Source organism: Urocampus carinirostris, chromosome 7, assembly GCF_059441175.1.
Source record: "Urocampus carinirostris isolate Australia breed hairy pipefish chromosome 7, RoL_Ucar_1.0, whole genome shotgun sequence".
In the NCBI taxonomy this organism is placed as follows: Eukaryota; Metazoa; Chordata; class Actinopteri; order Syngnathiformes; family Syngnathidae; genus Urocampus; species Urocampus carinirostris.
Window position 1 is genome coordinate 10,597,564 of NC_142355.1, and position 22,826 is coordinate 10,620,389.

General features: G+C 41.1%; 1 protein-coding gene across 1 annotated transcript in view; it reads left to right on the forward strand.

Moving 5' to 3' along the window:
• The window catches only part of LOC148362310 (polypeptide N-acetylgalactosaminyltransferase 18-like), a 138,531-nt gene that overhangs the window by 48,358 nt on the left and 67,347 nt on the right, over positions 1–22,826 (forward strand). Inside the window, exons 2-3 of the mRNA XM_088340222.1 lie at positions 16,906–17,107; positions 17,194–17,360. Coding sequence (XP_088196348.1) covers positions 16,906–17,107; positions 17,194–17,360 — 369 coding nt within the window. The remainder of the gene's footprint in view (positions 1–16,905; positions 17,108–17,193; positions 17,361–22,826) is intronic.

The window sequence follows — 22,826 nt, forward strand, 5'->3', positions numbered from 1 at the left end:
CTGGTGGAGAAATGTGCATTTTTCTTACATTCCACAAGCCTCACCTAGAGGGAGCTGAGATATTTGTGTGACGTCTTGCTGCTATTGGCACAACCAAAACCCTTGTGAAAGGCAAAAAATGAGAAGAAAAAGGTTGCGCTATGGCAGGGTTGGTTAGGGTTACTTTAACTGGATTACTTTCAATTACTTTTGGATTACTCCAATACCAAATATGCTAATAAAAGACAAAAGAAACTAAATATGAATAAAATGATGACTCACAACACGTGGTAAGCTTTCTCTCCTGGCTTTGATCTCTTTGATCTCCGGCAAAACTAACATAAAATGCGACAGAAACAAAATGAAAATAAATCCAAACAGCTTGCCAACATCGTTTTTGCCGTTCCATGTATTCCGTTACTCCCCAAACCTGCACAAAATTTAGTCATTTTATTCATATTTAGTTTATTTTGTCTTTTATTAGCATATTTGGTATTGGAGTAATCCAAAAGTAATTGAAAGTAATCAGTTAAAGTAATCCTACCCAACCCTGCGTTATGGTCACTTTGACTCTCCTTAGTTTGTGCTACCGTATTCTTTTCAAGCACTCGTCTTCGGTACGTGACACAACACAGTGGCATCTAGTGGTCAAATATTACTCACTGTCCCTTTAAAAGCAACGCCTGCCAAAAATGTGTTTGAATTTGCATAGGAATAATTGTGCTGTATTGCTGTTGTACAATCACCGTGTCGATTTTTCATTTTGTTGCACATTGTGAATGGAGTGGTTTCTGCTCACACTGCTTTTTGTGTGCTTATACTGCTTTGCACAGGCTCAGTGGGCAAATCCTTTTAGAGCATTTCTGCACCTTTTAGATAGCGTCCTCAGGCTCCTGGTCTCCTGCTGTTCTTGATGATTTCTGCCTGTGACACTTTGTCCACTCAGTTTACGTAACATTGGCAAGCTCCTTCAAATCTGAACCTCAGCTGGTAGCAAATGGCAATTCCACAGGCAGCACTAAATCGTTGTCTGCTTTGTAATGCGAGATTTTTCTAAAAGAAAAAAAAAGGAAACTGATAGATTATTGCTGTAATTTATTGTGTAGCATATTTATCTCGTTTTTAAGATTATCCATTCATCCATCCATCCATTTTGTGCACCGTTTATCCCCAGTAGGGCCGCGGGGGTGCTGGAGCTCATCCCAGCTATCTAAAGAAATATTCCTCCTCCATGTTGGGCACAAGACGCGCGACTTCCTCCTTCCACCACCCTCACCTCAGACGTCATTTCTTCTTCTTGCCAATGTCTTACAAGCTTTACAAATGTTCTCTCTGCTTTTGGGCCTAATCTTTCACTATATAAAGCTTGTAATGTGTAGAATATGATTTTCTTTTCGGTGCCATTTTGTTCAGTTTCACTTTCACTTTCGTTCGCTTCTCTTTGCCAAAAGGCACACTTAAGCGCCAAATTATTAATCTTGGCGCTGCACTTGCAGTGCACATTTAAGTTGAAGGACGCAGCCCCAAGTAAACGCACAGTTTGTTGCTGCAGTACGCGCGGCCGAAGTAAAGTTTTGTGTTTGCTTTGGCGGCAAATTAAACCTTCGGCTTTATTTCGAGGTCATTTAGCAAATCAAGTTAATCCGTCGGGTTCGGGCGGGGTCGGGTTTATACGCCTGCGACTCGGGTCGGGTTAGGCTAAAGTTTTTACGCCCGATCTTACCTCTACACATGGCACTCTAAGGCAAACATGTAATAAAGACTTTATGAGAAAAAAAGACTAACAGGATAAATATTTACAACGTGCAAAGAGACTTGCCTAAGTTATCCATCCATCCATTATCTGCACCGCTTATCCTCAGTAGGGCCGCGGGGATGCTGGAGCACATCCCAGCTATCTTCGGGCAGTGGGCAGGGGACACCCTGAACTGGTGGCCATTCAATCGCAGGATTTTAAGAATGTGTTGGGGTAATCTAGGGGTCCAAATGTAATTTCCTCGAATTTCGAAAGGACCACCACATCTTTTCCTTTTTCAAAAGGGGGGCCCATTGTTTGAGGTCTCCTGAAGAAGTTGAGAGTAGAATATTTTCATTATTAAAACTTTGTCTATTTGGCTGTATTTTACTTTTAACAAAGCTGTTCAGGCCGCACAACACATTCAGTCGAGGGGAAGGGGGTTTAGAGAGTGACCTTAAAATAGAAATAATAATAATAGTAATAATATATTGTATTTCAAATTATCTTTCAGGACACCCAAAGTCAATGTACAGAGCATATGAAACAAGAATGAAACAAACTTGCTATTAATACCTAAAATACAAACAAAAGGACAACTAAGTGTCACGAAGCGGGTCGGGAAGCAGGAAGTTGGAACTCATTTTCGTAGACGATCTGTCACTTTAATTGAGAAAGAAAAGTTGTCCAACATACAAACAGACCAAAAACAAAACAAAGCAGGCTCAAATGCAGGCAAAACTACAGACTAGGCATTTAATGGGATTAAACAGAACTTGCAGGAATCTCTCAGAATGTTACACCAAAGTGCAACAAAGTCCAACAAGCACAACGAGAATAAACAGGTATCAAACAGGCATGAACAGGTTTTCAACAAGGGTAAACAACGATCTAGCTAAGGGCAGTTCCAAAAGGCACGTTTAAGTGCCCATAAGAGTAATCAGGAAATGCAGGTCAACCGGTGTCAAGGGGCGGGGCCAGCTGGGCACCATGACAACCGTGCAGGACGTGACACTAAGAAGGGCCAGGCAGCAGTGTCCTGGACCAAGTGAAGTTTATGGAGGGACTTTTGAGGTAGGGAGTAGAGGAGGGAATTGCAGTAATCAATGCGGTAGGTCACAAGGCAATGGACGAGGATAGCGCTGGTGTGGGGGATGAGAGTGGAACCAAGATGGTTGATGGGGTGCAGGTGAAAGTAAGCGGACTGGGTGATGTTATTTACATGAGAGTATGATGAGAGTGTACTGTTGAAGATGATACCCAGACTCTTAACCTGAGGGGAGGAAGGGACTAAGAAACTGTCAATGGAGAGAGATAAGGTGTTAACTTTAGAGGGAATGGTTTTGGTGCCAATGTTTATTGCTGGTTAATTTTGAGGAGTTGGTGGTGAACCATTATTTTCAGATAGGCAGGAGTTGAGGAAGGGGATGGGAGTGTGGAATTGTTTTTTTAGGAAAGGTAGAGTTGAATTCACGGAAGATATGGCCAAGGGGGAGGAGCTTGGTTATGAAGAGGTGGGGGCCCCAGGACAGAGCCCTGGGGCACACCTATGGTGACTGGAGAACGGTCAGAGGAGAAAAATTGAGTGCGCAATGGAACTGTTGGAGGGGACATGCCAATTGAAGAGAGTCTGCTGAAGACAATGGGGTGAGAAATGGTATCAAAGAAAGCACTTACACCGAGGAGGAATAAAATGGAAAGTATAGATATATATATATTGTCACGGACCGGGGCAGGAAACAGAATTTAGAACCCACCCGCGTAACGTACTCACAATTCATTAGGGAGAGGAGGAATGCGCGCACTCTCGATCCGGGGATAGATGGTCAAGGAAGTGGATTCAAATCCGAGAAAGATAAGTTGTCAAAAACAAACGGATCAGGCCAAAAATAAAACAGGATCAAACACAGGCAGATTCACAGAACTAGGCATTTAACACAGAGTTTAACAGAAGTCTTGCAGAAGTCTCACAGAAGTATCACAGACGCTCAAACAACTAACGGCTCAAAAAGCGCGTTTAAGTACTGCCAAGGAGCAATCAGTCAATGCGTCTCAGACGATGTCCATGGGCGGGGCCAATTGGGCGCCGTGGCAACCACGAAAGAATCTGGCGACACCCGGCTGGGACCAACTGGGCGCCATGGCAACCGTGACATGTTTATATTTAATTTATAATTAATATAATTTATAATTAAACGGGGCAGCACGGCGGCGCAGTGGTTAGCGCTTGTGCGGCACAGTTCATGTCATGGGAACCTGTCGTGGGTTCAAATCCAGCTCCAGACATCCTGTGCGGAGTTTGTATGTTCTCCCCGTGCTTGCGTGGGTTTCCTCCGGGCACTCCGGTTTCCTCCCACGTTCCAAAAACATGCATTTCAGGTGAATTGGCCGGTCCAAATTGTCCCTAGGTGTGAATGAGCGAATGAGTTGTCTGTCCCTGTGTGCCCTGCGATTGGTTGGCAACCAGTTCAGGGTGTCCCCTGCCCACTGCCTGGAAATGGCTGGGATGGGCTCCAGCACCCCCCCCCGCGACCCTAATGAGGATAAGCGGTACGGCTAATGAGATGAGATGAGATAATTAAACCTACTGGGAATTGTCCAGAAAGAAATATCTGGGTGACATACATTTAACATGGACAATTTCGAGTTTTAGTTTAACATAACATGCATATTTCATAAATGTGTTACACTCAGAGAATGACAGGGAACACATGCATGCCTCTCAAAAAGACGGGAGCTGAACCTCTCACCTCACAACTGTGAGGCAGGCATGTTAAGTGCAGACATTTGCATTCTCTCCGTTCTCTGAACTGAACATTATTGCTCAGAAATCCTCCACAGGTATGCTGCCAACCTATCCCACACCAAAAAATCAGTCTTGCCTTTCATTCCACATGAAAGGATAACCATGGAGTGATCTTGTGAAGAAGACACTTGGTAGATGTCTACCACCCTGAAAGTAAGAAGGGCCATTAATTTTCTGCGCGGACGAATCCACAGAAAACAGAAACATTCCCTGTATCAGTTTTCATTTCTATCAAAAGGGCTGACTTCAAAGTACACTTTTCTCTCACTTGCCTCAAGATGTGTGGGTGACTGGCAAAACAGTCAAATGTTAGCGGATAAGCTCACTGAAGGTGCCAATCACCGGCTGTGATGTAACACAGAACTGTTGTGCTCTTTGTAATAGATCATTTCAAAACGCTTATTAATTTTTTAGGTTCTCCTATATTTATCTCCAATAGCAAGGGTAGGCATACTTTTTGAGTCGCAGGCTGCATTGGCTTGAAAACTTTAAACATTCTACTCTATAGCATATGAATAACCTATACTTTTCGTGGACAACATCTCTGTATTATTTTTGATTGCAACATCCTTTGCTGTCTGGTAATCTTGAAAGGGGGATGCCACATGTGCGGTCCCTTCTCAAGGTTTCTTCATTTTCCTCATGTTGAGGTTTTTGAGTTTTTCCTTGCCCTCATGTTGGTTCCAGATCAGGGGATAGTGTAATAATAGTCTGAAAAAATAGTCTGTGTAGTAACCTGTGAAGCCCCTTGAGACTCTTTGTGATTAAGGGCTACACAAATAAAAATGACTTGACTTGACTTGACATGAGGCAGGGAAAAAGTATCATTGATATAAATCCGATACCTTTTCAAGAAAACGTAATACAACCTTGTTTGCATTTACCTGCACAAGTTATGTTTGATTGTCTATCCGTTTATATAAAGACCATTTTACAAATTGTTTTTTAAAAACTCAAAACATACAAATAAATATATTTATTTACAAATACAAATTTTAATTAAACGTAATAGCAAAATAAATATTGCACTTTTTAAGCACCAAGTGTCACGGTTGCCCATTGCCCTCACTTGGCCCCGTCCGTTTAGCGCCTGCTACGGCTCGTTGCCTGATTGACTTCCCTCCTATTTAAACTCAGTGCTCTCATTCAATCCTTGTCAGTCCGTCAACGAACCTCTGCACTTGCAAGACTTGTATTTTGACTCTGTCCTGTATTCAGTATCCTGTATCGATCCCGCCTGTCTCGTCCTGTCCGGTACCTTGCTTCAATCTCCAGTATCAGGTATCGTCCTGTCAAGTATCTTGCTCCAGTATCCGCTATCGATCACGTCCGTCTCGTGCTGTCCGGTATCTTGCACCAGTCTCCGGTATCGTCCCTGTCTGTCTCATCATGTCCGGTATCTTGCTCCAGCCAGCAGTATCCGGTATCGATCACACCTGTCTCATCCTGTCCGGTAACTTGCTCCAGTCTCCAGTATCCGATATCGATCCCGCCTGTCACATCTTGTCCGGTATCTTGCTTCCGTCTCCAGTATCCGGTATCGATCCCGTCTGTCTCCTCCTGCCCAGTATCTTGCTCCAGTCTCCAGTATCCGGTATCGACCCCGTCTGTCTCCTCATGTCCGGTATCTTAATCCAGTCTCCAGTATCCGATATTGATCACATCTGTCTCGTCTTGTCCGGTATCTTGCATCAGTCTCCGGTATTGTCCCCGTCTGTGTCATCCTTTCCGGTATCCTACTCCTGCCTCCAGTATCCGGTATCCATCCCATCTATCTCCTGTCCGGTATCTTGTTCCCGTCTGCAGTATCCGGTATCGATCCCGTCTGTCTCCTCCTGCCCAGTATCTTGCTCCAGTCTCCAGTATCCGGTATCGACCCCGTCTGTCTCCTCCTGCCCGGTATCTTGCTCCAGTCTCCATTATCCGATATCAATCCCGCCTGTCTCATCTTGTCCGGTATCTTGCTCCCGTCTCCAGTATCCGGTATCGATCCCGTCTTTCTCCCCCTGTCCAGTATCTTTCTCCAGTCTCCAGTATCCGATATCGATCACGTCTGTCTCCTCCTGCCCGGTATCTTGCTCCAGTATCCGATATCGATCCCGCCTGTCTCATCTTGTCCAGTATCTTGCTCCCGTCCCTAGTATCCGGTATCGATCCCGTCTGTCTCCTCCTGTCCGGTTCCTTGCTCCAGTCTCCAGTATCCGATATCGATCACATCTGTCTCGTCTTGTCCAGTATCTTGCATCAGACTCCAGTATCGTCCCCGTCTGTCTCATCCTTTCCGGTATCCTACTCCTGTCTCCAGTATCCGGTATCTTGCTCGAGTCGCCAGCACTTCCCCCAGTATTCGGTATCGATCCCCTCTGTCCCGTCCGGTATCTACCCATGTGTCCTGTATTGATCCCATCTGTTCTGTCCGGCCTCGATCTCGTCTGCCTCTGACTCCACTGTCTCATTTCTTCCGCCCAGCGATCGCCGCATCCCTGGCATTTGTGTTCAAGTGCATGACTGCCTCATTCTTGTAAAATCAAGCTTGTGTGAAAACGTTACACGTCTGGGTCCTCCGTCTGTGTGGGTTCTGACACCAAGTTTGATCATTTGCATTGAAACAATTAAAAGGGGCTACTTCACAGGGGTTTTATTGCATGAAATGTAATAGCTTGATAAGTAAAACTGATTAAAAAAAACAGTACAGAAAATTGTAGCCAGCTCTTTGAATGTTGGCCATGAGCGCAATGAATAATATAGTTTTATGGGGCCACATTAAGGGGCACATGATAAGAAAGACACCCCAATAACAATACATTTTTATTAGTAGTACGTGTACACTTTTTTAACCTATATGTTGGCCTTATATTAAGCGATTGCTTACATGATGAATTTGAGAACTTCGCTGTTAGATTTTATTATAAAAGGAGATAAAGCCTCTCTAAACTTCTGCAAAGACAAACAGGTGCAATTTTTAAAGTATCTAGTCTTCAATCTAGTTGAAGAAAATCGTATTGCCTTTCACAGCGCGTCCTATTTTAAGTAAAGTCAATTTTACCTCATGTGCGTCCCTTCTTAATGTTGCTTAATTTCCTCATGCTGAGATGTTGAGTATTTTATTGACCTCATGGAGGTTTTAGTTTAAGGGATGGTGTAATGAACAGCTCTTTGAGATTTCTTGTGTTCAAGGGCTATACAAATAAACATGACTTGACTTGAAATGAGATGGTTTGTTTCCTGAAATGTTCTCTGGTTGAAATATGGTAGTCGGCAAATACATATTTGTGAGTGGCGCTTATCTTTGGCGGCTTTAAGTTGACATATTCCAAGGTGCAGGTCATTGTTGGATGTAATGCTGCTCATTATTCTATTGTGATTGGCAGGCCTGAATGGCCCGTGGGCCTTCATTTGCACAGCCCTGGTGTAGAGGCTATTTTTTTGCAGCTCCTAGCTCGCATGAATGCACCAATCATATGAATGTTTTATGCATATGAATGACAAAATGTTATGTGGCTTGAACGAGTGTGGAATACAATATTGGACACAACACAAGTTAGGCTTTAACGGCAAAGTAATTGGACACGGCTGCAGCCCTTGACAGTGTACAAGGATAAGGACAGGTAGACAAGCGGCACCCCTGGCAAGGTAGATAACTCCTCGTATTGAGCCTCTGTAGAGGCTTGAAAACTGGTGAGCAATGTTCCCTCTAATTTTCCACGGGTCTGAGCGTTCACACAAAGTCGGTGAGCAACGCTTGAAACAACAGTGAGCAACCATTATCCCAAGTGTGGCGAGATAATTCATTATCAAACATGTCCAAAACTTGACATCAGGTTACATTTTGCTGAGTTTCCGGCAATGCAAAATTATTTTTCTCTTTTGAATGAATTGACTCATGTACTATTGCAAAGGTTGTACGGCCTACAAACGTCGTTTGTTCTTACAATTCTTTCACAAGATATCCATTTCTTTTTATTTCTTGATACATTTTGTCGCATAATATTAAGATTGTTGGGGGCTTATTTAGTCGGTTGTAAGATACACAACTGTACTTAATCACATTTTTTAGTGGAAGTACAATGTTGGCAACAAGATTCATTTGATATAATTGGAAACTATTTGAATGCAACACAAAATTGTTCTTCATTTCCTCCGTGTTTTTTTCTACTTTTTGTTACTTTTTTCTTTTTGTTCTCTATTTACTTTTTTCCTACATTTCTTTCTTTTCTTTTTTCTGGCTTTTTTTTCAAAATGTTTCCTTCTTTTTTTCTCTTTTGTTTCTTTTTTATTCTCAGCTTTTCACTACTTTTTCATTTTGGTATTTTTTTCTTTTTTGTTCTATTCCCCCCTTCCTTTAAGTCATGTTGTGCATAATTTTACATAATTTTTGGTCATGTTGGGATTAAAGAAGCAAAAACAACCTGAAGAGTCGTTTAGGACCCGAAAGGTGCCGGTTCCTTTTAGTGAGCCGAGCCGAGCTCTCTACTAACTTTACTCAACTTCGTTCTACTTCGACTCGACTTCAAAATACCGCATTTAGGACACAACGTCAGGGGAACCCGTGTATTTTTACCTTCATGCACTGTAACTTTGACTTAAGTCGCTTCTTAATTGGTAATTTTGAGCCCTGATTTTTGTGCGCTGGATAGATTTTCTTATGCGCTGAGAATGTGCGAGCAGTGCGCGATTGCGCACGCGCGCAGCTTAGAGGGAACACTGTTGGTAAGTCACATAAACCCCCTTTCACATGTTTAGAAAGCATAATGCACAGACATCACACCATGACTTTATATTTACTTCTAATTATTTTGAGTTAGCGGTTCACCGAAAGTTTAACCTAATTAGTTTGGTCACTGGTAATATAAACAGGGTCCGTACACCATTTTCATGGCCCAATACGAGCACTTTTAAAGGCCCCTCAAAGACATTTTTTTAATTTCTCCAGTACCATTAAAAGAAGAAATCCAGTGGGAATCATGTATTTTGCAAATCCAAAAATATATCTGCAATTTACATATTTTTATTCTTGTATGGGCATTTATAAAGACATATGATTTAAAATCTTGATTGAATCGCAAATGTTTTTGTCAATCTGAACAATATGTGTGTAAATATTTTTGAGACAAATCTCTTTCCAAATAGGTGTTGTCATGATTACTCATTGCACTCACCTGTGCCCACTCGTTGACGCCAGCTGCTGCTTGTTACTTGATCGGTTTCCCCCTCCTATTTAAGCTCAGTGCTCTCACTCGCCCTTTGTCAGTCCATCAGCAAACCTCTGTTTATACTAGGCAAGCATTTTGATTCTGACTCCCGTCGGTCTCGTTTTGTCACCCGTATCCCACTCGTCTCTTCCTAATTCCCCCGTTTTTTTCCGGCTATGACCCGTTTTTTGACCCTGACCACGTTCTGATCTCCCGTCCCGGCTAACGACCTGTGCTTTGACCCTTATCACATTCTGATCTCCTGTCCCGGCTAACGACCCGCTTTTCCCATTTGACCACGCTATGATCTCACGCTCCAGAAGATCCACTTTCGCATTCCGAACACGCTCCGATCCTGTGAGCGGCTTGTTTCCCTCGTCCAGCGAGCACCGGATCACTGGCGCTGGTTTTTCCTCAATATCTCAATAAACTTGTGAGTAACGTTACGCATCTGGGTCCTCCTCTTGTTCTGGTCTTGACAGATGTTGGGTAAAAATAACAGTAAAATGTAGTTTATAATTGGCTGTGATAAAAATTGAAAAAAAAATGAGATTGACCGAGTGCAACACCGAAAAGTTATTGACAGGTTTGCAACCCTCAAGGTCAGGCGACACAGCTTCATCTGTCAAGTGTAGGGAGGAATTATAAAGGGTTGAATGGAATGAATCATTGTCTAATACGTTCTATGCTTTTTCCTCTGAATATGTATTTATGTGTGTACTTTGTTAGAATTAAATGAGAAAAACTGGCCAAGGCGTAGTGATACTGTTGCTGCTAACCACAGTCTAATAATAAATAATAAATAAATAAATAAATAATAAAGTATCTATCTATCTATCCATCTATCTATCTATCTATCTAAAAAGGAACCAGAGACTATGGGTGCTCAGCACCCCCAAAGCTCTGAACCTAAAGTCGCCCCTCGTTTTCACCCTGGTTCTATCTCTTTGCATTTCATGGACATCTAGAGATAAATTCTTTTTTCATGAATGAAGGTCACAGTGAAAAACACAGCAAATAAACACAGTTATGCATTGTTATTATTATTTTGTTTTGTTGCTGCTGAAGGTGTCATGTCCTGCACGGTTGTCATGGCGCCCAGCTGGCCCCGCCCCTTGACACTGGCTGACCTGCATTTCCTGATTACTCCTATGGGTGCTTAAATTCTCCTTTTGGAACTGCCCTTTGGCAGATCATTGTTTACCCTTGTTGAAAACCTGTTCATGCCTGTTTGATACCTGTTTATTGTTGTGCTTGTTGGACTTCGTTGCACTTCGGTAACATTCTGAGCGATTCCTGTTCTGTTTAATCCCGGTAAATGCCTAGTCTGTAGTTTTGCCTGCATTTGAGTCTGCTTTGTTTTGTTTTTGGTCCGTTTGTGTGTTGGACAACTTTTCTTTCTCAATTAAAGTGACAGAGCGTCTACGCAAATGAGTTCCAACTTCTTGCTTCCCTACCCGTTTCGTGACAGAAGGTTATTGCTCAAAAAATACAGGATATACCTCATGACGTATTTGGTAATTTTTGTTTCTGCTAAATCTTATTGCCCTTCTTTTTATTGCGCTATTGTTACGATTCACTATTCTTTTTCATTGCATTATTATAGCTACAGTTTTCTATGCACTACGTTGTTATTATTTTTTTTTACCTATTTATCCTGACAGTCTTCTATCTTTTTTTATGTTTAACGTCTTTAAAACATGTCTTTATCAAATCTCATCTCATCTCATTAGCTGCACCGCTTATCCTCAGTAGGGTCGCGGGGGTGCTGGAGCCCATCCCAGCAATCATCGGGCAGTGGGCAGGGGACACCCTGAACTGGTTGCCAGCCAATCACAGGGCACACAGGGACAGACAACTGACTCGCTAATTCACACCTAGGGACAATTTGGACCGGCCAATTCACCTGAAATGCATGTTTTTTGGAATGTGGGAGGAAACCAGAGTGCCCGGAGGAAACCCCACGCAAGCACGGGGAGAACATACAAACTCCGCACAGGAAGTCTGGAGCTGGATTTGAACCCACGCAGGAGGTTCCCATGACTTCAACTGTGCCGCACATGCGCTAACCACTGCCCCGCCGTGCTGCCCGTCTTTATCAAATAATGTTTCAAAACATTGATATCAATGACAAAATGGACAATTCAAACCATTTAAAGCAAGCAGTTATTTATCTGTTTTAGTGAAGCCGTAATTTCACACGGACAGAATCAAAACAAGTCTATACCTTGCAAATAATGAACTCCCAACTCTACTGTCCATTCTACCTGTATTCAAACCTGTTTTTCAGAACACAAAAACATACACTTTCAAGAAATAGTAACTCACCTGTGTGGGCGAATATAACCCAATGACTCACAGAATTGATAAAAAAACAACCTTCTACAGATAGCAGCATGGCTGCCGTTGCCAAGAGTAACCAAAACCATTCAAACTCACACCTAGGTTTTGTTTTTCTGTTCAATTTCAACGCTAAAAAGACATTCACTCAACTCACAACAAACTGAAGAGTACTTGCACACATTGCTTATAGAGTACTGTGCCAAATTATTTTCAGTACTCGAAAGGGAGTTTTTTGTGTCTTAGAAACTACTTTAGGTGTAAGGTTTTGTGGGTGGACCTACATGCGGGGAAGGGGCAGGGGCAATGTTCCCTCTAAGCTGCGTGTGTGCGCAATTGCACACACGCAGAAGAAGAAAGAAAATCTAGCCAGCTCACAAAAATCAGGGCTCGAAATTGCTAATTAAGAAGCGAATTAAGTCAAAGATACAGTGCATGAAGGTAAAAATACAAGGGTTCCCCTGACGTTGTGTTCTAAATGCGGTATTAGGAAGTCAGGGTCGAAGTACAACGAAGTTGAGTAAAGTCAGTAGAGTTTTCCTAGACCCGGCTTCTTCAGCTCGGCTCACTAAAAGGAACCGGCTCTTTCGGGTCCTAAACGGCTCTTCAGGTTGTTTTTGCTTCTTTAATCCCTACACGACCAAGTATTATGTAAAATTGTCCACAAAATGACTTTAAGGAAGGGGCAATAGAACAAAAAAGATGTCAAGTTTTGGACATGTTTGATAATGACTCAGTTGCCACACTTGGGATTGCCGTTGCTCACTGTTGTTTCAAGCGTTGCTCACCAACTTTGTGTGAACGCTCAGACCTGTGGAAAATTAGAGGGAACATTGGTCACTGGTAATATAAACAGGGTCCGTACACCATTTTCATGGCCAAATACGATCACTTTTTAAGACCCAAAAATATATCTGCAATTTACATATTTTTATTCTTGCAGGCGCATTTATGAAGACATATGATTTAAAATCTTGATTGAATCGCAAATGTTTTTGTCAATCTGAACAATATGTGTGTAAATATTTTTGAGACAAATCTTTTTCCAAATAGGTGTTGTCATGATCACTCATTGCACTCACCTGTGCCCGCTTGTTGACGCCAGCTGCTGCTGATTACCTGATTGGTTTCCCCCTCCTGTTTAAGCTCAGTGCTCTCACTCGCTCTTTGTCAGTCAGTCAGCGAACCTCTGTTTATACTAGCAAGCATTTTGATTCTGATTCCCGTCGGTCGCGTTTTGTCACCCGTCAACTCGTCTGTTCCTGATTTCCCCGTTTGTTTCCGGCTATGACCCGTTTTTTGATCCTGAACACGTTCTTATCTCCCGTCCTGGCTAACGACCTGCTTTTCCCATCTGACCACGCTACGATCTCACGCTCCGGAAGATCCACTTTCGCATTCCAAACACGCTCCGATCCCGTGAGTGGCTTGTTTCCCTCGTCCAGCGAGCACCGGATCACTGGCGCTGGAAAAAAATACCAAAATGAAAAAGTAGTGAAAAGCTGAGAAAAAAAGAAACAAAAGGAAGAGAAAAAAGAAGGAAAATTTCAGAAAAAAAGCCAGAAAAAAAGAAAAGAAAGAAACAAAGGAAAACAATTACATAGAAAACAAAAAGAAAAAAGTAACAGCTGGGAAAAAATAAACACAATGAGATTTCTTTAAAGGAATTTAAAAAAATAGCAAAAAACAGGGAAAAAGAAGAAAAAGTTTGTGTTGCATTCACATAATTTCCAATTATACCAAATCAATCTTGTTGCCAACATTGTACTTCCACTAAAAAATGTGATTAAATACAGTTGTGTATCGTGCAACCGACTAAATAAGCCCCCCAAGATGTTAGTATTATGCGACAAAAGATACCAGGAAAAAAAAGAAATGGAAATCTTGTGAAAGAATTGTTGTAAAAACAAATGACGTTTGTAGGCCGTACAACCTTTGCAATAATACATTAGTCAATTCATTCAAAAGTGAACACATTTTTTGCATTGCCGGAAACGTGATGTCAAGTTTTGGACATGTTTAATAATGACTTAGTTGCCACACTTGGGATTGCTGTTGCTCACTGTTGTTTCAGGCGTTGCTCACCGACTTTGTGTGAACGCTCAGACCTGTGGAAAATTTGAGGGAAGATTGGGGAGGGGTGCTCAAAAGCATTTTATTTATTAACAAAATCACAAACAGACTAACAAATAAAGAGTCACAAAACACATGACAAAATGCCCCCCAAGAAAACCGGACAATATATAGCGATGGGCAAAACAAACAAACTAGTTTTTGGTACATTGAAAGCACAATTTAGCACTTTACGTGTAAGCGTACATGGAGAAAAATGTGGCACACAGTCTGAAAAATCCATTAATTGGCTTGAACATACTGTACGTTGCAGTGTTTTTTCAACATTACATGACATTTAATCAAGAAAGCTACTAGTTTAAAATGCTAACACCATAAGAACTTTCCAGGGTCTCCTAATACAAGGGCAAGTGATCATGCGTTGGTCTGTAGATGAGAAACCCTCACCCAGTCGGCAGATTGTACTAAAAAAGATGAAACTTGACGTGACTTTTAAAATTTCAAAAGTTTGAATTCAGGAAATAAGCTGAGTTAATTTTAAATTATTTTTGGACATCTTTAGTTAGGAAAGAAAGGATGTAGATAAATAATTTGTAATTTGTGAACAAAGACACACCCAGCGTTATAGAGAAAAAGTTTGCTAGGGGCTTACCTTACCTAAGTGAGAAGACAATTATCATAATAATATTTTTTCTACCTAAAAAATCGTGCTTAGTTTTTGCACAGGAGAATATCTGTTTTGCACGACAAAAATTCTAGTTCTGGCCATACAAGAAGACTGTAGTCATTTAGCACTTGCCCTCACCTGCGCGCACTCGTTCAGCCCCAGCTGCTAGTCGTTCCCTAATTGGTACTCCTCCTATTTAAGGACGTCATTCTTGTTCACTCCTTGTCAGTCCGTCACCGAACCTCAGCACTTGCAAGGCAAGCACTTTTTGACTCAGGCTCCCATCTGTCCCATCCTGTTCTGTATCCTGCTCATCTGTCCCTGGCTTCCCGATCGTCTTCGGTTACCTGACTTGCTTCCGATCTCCGACCACGCTTCGTTCTCCCGTCGCGGCTGCCTGACTTGCTTCCAATCTCTTACCACGCTCCGTTCTCCCGTCCCGGCTGCCCGACTTTCTTCCAATACCTGACCACGCTTTGTTCGCAAGGGCTTCTTGCTCCTTCTGCCTCGCCCTGACTTCCTCGATCCCTCAATAAAGCATTGTGTTAAACGTTACACATTTGAGTTCACTGCCTGTTCTGGTCGTGACAAAGAGAGCACTAGTTAATAGTGATGGAGAAAAAATTCCTTGTTGGATTGATGAGAACATCTCAATTTTTGGTGCAATGAAAGCATAATAAATAACTTGTGAACATATCCTTGGATCACCCAAATTCGGCAAAAAGTATGACATGCAGTCTGAAAAATACAGTAATTGGCTTGAAAACACAGTAACCTCCAAAACCGAGACCCTGGAGTTCAGCTGGAAGGGTGACATGCTCCACCCGGGTTAGGGTTGAGATCTTGCCCCAGATGGAGAAGTTTAAGTATTTGGGATCTTGTTTATCAGCAAGTAAGTTATGCCAAAGGTCCTGCTGAACAGACCGAAACCATGGGTTCAAAACATCCAACCTGATGAACGAGCAAGTCTCAACATCAGAGAAACCTCTATCATATTTTTGATGATTTCAAGAAGGCGTTTTGAGTATGTAACCGCTTTACAGGCCACCAAGCGGAAGAACAACATGGGCAGGAAACTAGTTCAGACCATTGAACAACTGTATGCCAATACCTATAGTGAGGTACTTATCAATGGTACCATTGGAGCATGGTTTCGAACCACAGTCGGCGTTAGACGATACAGCATTTTCTCTCCAACTTTATTTAATGTCTTCCTGGAGAGGATCATGTCCAAAGCTCTAGAGCAACATAAAGGTACAGTCAGTATTAGGGGACACAACATTCCTAACCTCCGTTTTGCTGATGATATCGCCGGATTGGCAGGAGGCGAACAGGAACTCAGACATCTGGTGAGTCAGGACAGAGCACCAACCCTGTATAGTATGGAAATCAGCACAGAAAAGACAAAGGTGATGACAAACAATCCCCAAGGTATCACCACAAACATCACCATCAACCACAGAGAGCTAGAACCTGTCACCAAATGTAAATTTCTTGGAGCTGTCATGTCAGAAAAATGGTGAGAATCAGAAATCATGGTCAGGATAGCTCCAACCACAGCCACACTTACCAGACTTAAATCCATCTAGAGGCACAAGAACATAGCAGTGAAATCAAAGATCAGACTCGTGCAAGCACTGGTTACCTCCATCTTTCTCTACACTTGCTCCCGGGCACAGTCCAAGGGGGCAGGAGGAGAGGAAGACCAAAAAAGTTAAGGAATGGACTGCTGCCAACTTTGCCACGGCCCAAGAGCAAGCAAGAGTTGCATCCTCATTGGTGCCCTGATGACCCATGCGGTTAAGGGATCAGTGAACCGTGAACATTTATTACAACTCTTTATGACGAATTGATAACAGTGCTTGTGTACCTTTTTTTTACATTTCTATCACATCATTCTAAGATGGATGTCGTTATTCCAGATGCGTACAACACCGCCCTGAATTCAAAAATTAATTCAAGCTAGTTTACCAAATGCACACATGTTTATCTGATTTCAAGATGAACTTTGTTGCACAATTTCCTTCAACGAACCATAAAATGAGTGAGCCCTTTTGAACAGAAATGCTTGCAAGCAACCTTTATATGACTCGAGTTTTTCTCTATCCAACAGATCAACCCCACAGAGAAAGGGAAGATGCTTCATCTTCACCAGCCTCAGCCGCCAGTTCCTTACTATTTGACCACTGGGGACACGACCTTGGCCCAGAGAGTCGAAAAGTTGCCATTCAAAAATTCCGCTATTACGGTTACAACAGCTTCCTTAGTGACCGGATCTCAATCACCAGACCGATCCCGGATTTCCGCCCCGACGGGTCAGTAGAACTTTGACTGGTTGTAAATCTGACTGATGTAAAATGTGGGGGTGTGGACTCGTTTGATTACTCTCTTTAATCTCCAGATGCAAAAGCATGTGGTACTCAGCGGATCTTCCTCAGTTGAGTATCATCTTCATTTTTGTCAACGAGGCCTTGTCAGTGTTGCTGCGCTCCGTGCACACAGCCATTCAGAGGACTCCGTTGCATTTACTGAAGGAGATCATCTTAGTGGATGACCACAGCACCAACGGTAAGTAACTTTCATCAGTAGTTTAATCTTCCGTCATGTGACAGCATGGTTTCACACAATTTTACAGACGCTCCCCGACCTACGACCATTCGACTTATGTAAAACAGAAGATACGAAAAACATTTTCGAGTTGTTGAAAAATATCTGGACATTCTATACTGCATTTTTAGCGCGCTAAGAACTTTGACATTTTTATTGTTTAGTATCACGTGCATCAATTCAATATGGTTGGCGTAAAGTGTAAAAAAGAAGCGAGACGTTTCTTTTAAAATTAAAGTGGAATAAGAAAGCCTGAGTGATGGGAAGTGGGGTGAAGCTGAGTTACCGGTAGATCTGTCTGTTGTCGCAGCGGACAATAGTGGATATATATTTTTCCCACCCTTTACTTTGGAAATATACATTTTGTTTCCTTGGATTACTTTCAACAGGACCCGGACTTTACAAGTCTGCATCATACGTTAATTACGGGTATCATTTTCCATTTATGATGCTGATTGTGGTTTTAAGATTGTGGGCTATTTATCTAGATACAATCGTGGAACTTACAGCCAGGTCTGGGTTAAAATTTTGATTGTGTCACAAGTTATAATGCGTGTGCACGGGGCTTGCACATAAGTGCGGCTCGTATAAGCACAAAAGTGAGATGCGTTATACCAGTCTAAACCAGTCTATACGTTAAGACTATTCGCATGATCCCAGTTCAATCTGATTTTATTTTGGATCTTTTTATTGTAAAAGTATTTTTAATACTAAATGAAAACGTTTTTTGTTTTGATTGGGTTTTTTTTTTTTTTTGCAAAATGATTTCGTGACTGATCCGCATACTGGTCGATAGACCGAGGTTTCTGGTTTGTTGCATGTCTATTGTTACTGTATTACAGCCATATTCATTCGTGAGATCAACATTTTATAAGCTGGAAATTTCATCATTTGATATGTACGTAATTAGACCATTGTACACTGGACTCCCAAGTTAAAAATAGGCTTCTGCTAGTGTAGCTAGTTGATTAATGAGTTGAGTAAAAAGTGGAGTGCCGAGCTGCTGGAAAAAGCAGGCAAAGGGAATGAATTGGATGAATTGTAGTTCTTTTTCCAGAAAAATATTGCTGTTCATTATTTTCACCATCCACTGTACTGTTTTTTAGTAGTTGTAACCTGTATGGTGCCTTTTTGAAATTATAATGATAACAATGCACCTGATTTGAATGAATTAAAGTTTTTATTGTTGCAACATTGCGAAGATTTGCATGATCATCCCGATCTAATGCTGTGATTATAATCATGCTACTCCTCGTCTCGTTTACTGAAATGTATTGCTCTCTAGTTTTCCGATGTCAATATTCTGCTGTGAGACTTGTGACAAGGACAAGAATGTTTTCCCGTATTACCGCAAATTTAGATGACCTGCACTGGCTTCCCATTGGTTTAGGATGTGATTTTATGGTTCTGTAGCTGAAATAGAAAAGTTTGCATGGACTCGCCCTCACGTGGACCCCAGTGCTCAGCTCTTTGGGATAGGATCTGCAACTTCAGTGGAATTTGAATCTAGACTCAAGACACGAGTGCAACTGTATTCTATAGCTTGTGAGTTTATTTTGACATCATACTTTTTTTATCTTGTCCTTGAGGGTGAATGACTATCTCAAATATTGCTTGGTGCATGTGTTCTGAGCCATCTATCAGTGTGGATAAGCCTCCCTCGGGTGCCTCTCCTCACATGGTTAGTCTGTGCCTTGCCAATTATTATATTTCTGCTATGATTTATTTTGTTTTCGGGTTGTTGGGTGGGGATTAAAGAAGGGATTTTATTGTCTTATTGTACACTGAATGTTTGTATACATTACTTTGGGTGGGAATTTGTTGCCTGAACAGTGCTTTACAAATAAATATGATTTGAACATACCGGTACCTGAACCAACTGAATACCATCATCCGGGCGTTGCTGTCAACCTGAAATTTTTTTTTAGCATTAGAACATGTTAAAAGTGTTTGTGTCATGTTTGTCCTCCTAAAAAAATCATATTAGAAGAAAAATATACTTCCTTCTCCTATCTTTTTCAATTTGTAAAAATATGTGGACAAGCGCCAGGAAGCCACTCGGCAGGGCTAAAGAGGCTCCTGAGCCGTGGGTTGTTGACCTGGGGGTCTGTACAAATAAATGATTGATTGATTTCAGTTAACTCATACTCTTTTGATCGTGGTTGGTTGGTTGGTTGGTTGGTTGGTTGGTTGGTTGGTTGGTTGGTTGGTTGGTTGGTTGGTTGGTTGGTTGGTTGGTTGGTTGGTTGGTTGGTTGGTTGGTTGGCTGGTTGGTTGGTTGGTTGGTTGGTTGGTTCTTTGGTTGGTTCTTTGGTTGGTTGGTTGGTTGGTTGGTTCTTTGGTTGGTTGGTTGGTTGGTTGGTTGGTTGGTTGGTTCTTTGGTTGGTTGGTTGGTTGGTTGGTTGGTTGGTTGGTTGGTTGGTTGGTTGGTTGGTTGGTTGGTTGGTTGGTTGGTTGGTTGGTTGGGTCCTTTAATCCAGGGGTGGCGAATAAGTTTGACACAAAGAGCCGAAATCTTTAACTGTAAGAGGCAAAGAGCCACACCACGCACTGACCTGCCATGACGGACAGACAGACACAAACACACACAATTAAAACATATTATTTCCCATAACACACTCCTCTCCTTATAATACAACAAGTATTGTTCTTGTGTTGATTTCAAGGAAAGTGTCCACCGTCAATACACACAAAAAAACTAAACATGATACAAGGCAAAGAGCCACAGTATATAGAAAATATGATGAGGCAAAGAGCCGCATTTTTTATTAGCCAAGAGCCGCATGCGGCTCTGGAGCCACGTGTTCGCCACCCCTGCCTTAATCACTAGGGTCGTAGGGCATCATTTCCTGTGGTGTGTTTTGGGCAAGTACAGCTTGGTGGCACCCATCCCTCTCCAGGCCAACGTATGTTTCCACCCGGTTTTGAACCAAGGACCATTAGTGTGTCAAGAAAATGTGCTTACCACTGCACAAACCCTGCTAAATATCAAAGAAAAAGTCAGCCCCAAGTTAATGAATTTCTATACATAATATTTTAGTCATCTTCGCTCATATGAAGATGATGTTTCGAGTTACACTCAATTTCTGGAATATGAATTTTAAGCGGTTAAATCTATCAGGTTTTGCAGAGGGCAGTATTGTTCTAGGCTGAAAACGACATTAAGGTTGTGTTGAATTTGTCACATTGTAACACTACTTAGCTACCAAGTTAGCTGGGAATTGTCGTCACTTAAACTTTGAGAAAAGAAAGACGTCAGAACATTTTTGACAATCAATAGTTCTAATAATCCCATAATGTCTCAAAGGACTGCACAGGTTACAATTACACCATCCCCTGATCTTTAACCAACATGCGGGCAAGGAAAATCTGAAAGCAATAACCTATGGACTAATACCAGGAGATTAAAATGTGGCGAATAAAGAATTGATAACATTCTGTGTTTGGTTTAATAACTTATTTCATGTTTGGATACATCTCATTTGAATTCCCTGAATCACCCACCACAAGGTACACTTCAAAGACTCCAATAATTTTTTGAAAGCCCATCTTCTTTCGGGTCAGCAACAAACTCTGGCTCATTAAGGAGGAACACTCAGGGGAATTTAGGTTGATAGTAATAAGAAATGGAGAAGAGTAGGCAGCAGCTGTAGCCGACAGACAGGATTAGAGCAAGGATAAATCCAATGAGAAATTTACAAATTGAGCTGGTTTGCTGCGGACAGTCTCTGGCGGAAGTGATTTGTGTCACTCTTTCTATCCGAATTATGATAATTACCACACCAATAACGTTATTCAATGAGAAAACACTGCCACACACACAGTGCTCTCAGAAATCGGCAAGTCAAGTCATATTTATTTGTATAGCCCTTAATCACAAGAATTCATAAATTGGCTGTGCAGACTACAGACTATAAATACACATCTAAAACCTACACGAGGGCAAGGAAAAACTCAAAACTTCAGCATGAGGAAATTAAAAAATCTTGAAAAGGTACTGTGTAAAAATGGCAGTTTTTGGCTATCTCTAAAGTTTTGTGTTTGTCCTAACCCACCCTCCTAGTATAAAAGTGATTCTCGGCCATTTGAATATGTGTGACATTCTACAACATGTTATATTAATGTTTTGGTTTTACCAAACCATTAATGAACCAAATGAACTTGTTTAAATAACACCATACAATAAAATAAAGAAACAAGCACCAGCATTTGTCGTGTGTGTAAAATAATATCATCAAATAATATCTCCATGTATTGTGAATGATTATAAGCAAATCTTTGATTAACCATGATGAAACACAGAAATAAAATGTATAAAGTTTAAAAAATATAACGTTTTTTTTTCCTTTATTCAATGAGACTCTTCCCCCTCTTTGAGATTGCAATCACAGTAAAGTCCTTATATATCTAAAGTGTAATATCGCTCACCCATATGAACAATTAAACAGTATTTTATTATTTCAAACTTGGTAATTACACAGAATACCAAGATGAGAAAGTGTGAAAAGTTGGATCAGTAAATGTGAATCACTAATTTGAATTCATTTAGGAAAACCCAAAATAAGTATTTAAATGAATGCACTTTGTTTCATAGGAATCGTGAGCAATCAATTCTGGCCGGAGACAAAACAAGCTTTTTAAAGCAAATCAATTAGAATTGTGAGAAAGTTGCCCCAAAGCACATATTTATAGATTTACACCATAATAAGTCTCAAAATTATTTTGAAAAACAAATTCATATATGCTATGGTACACAATTCCATACAAATGTAAACGTAAATAAAAAGAAGCGAGAGAAAAATAAACTTTATGTGGACCCTGAACATGGTAACCCTTTCATCGTAAAATATGTCGTACAATTTTAAATAAAATCTTTTAGATATGCTTCTATCATAATCTTGGCGCATGTACACTCCCTTAAACTGTTGAAGCATTCAATGTATACCATGATGGATGGATGAAGGTTACTGGTGAAAACGGTCATTCACCATTTGAAGAAGATAGATTGCTTATAAAATATTTATTATTTTTTTAATTCAAAAACATTGCACTATATAATACAATTATATTATAATTCAGGCCAGTTTCTAAGCACTACATTATAAATATTTTTTCTCTGCTTTTTTCAATATTTCTTTTCTCTTTATTTCTCTTTAAGTCTTTATTAAATGTTAACCCAGGAGTACCATGTCTTATCTCGTTGCATACAATGTTTCACAACGTTGATATCAAAGACAATAAAGATAATTCAATTCGAGTAAATTAATAACTCGTACTGATAATTGTATCATTTGTTTATAAATATTAACCTGCGAAGATTATTTTGGAGGGAACGTTGTTGGGCGTCGCTCCAAAATATACGCAGGGAGGAGATATGGCAAAAAGGGAAAGCTCTTTGCATTTGAGACGCGTTTAAACTTTCAGACG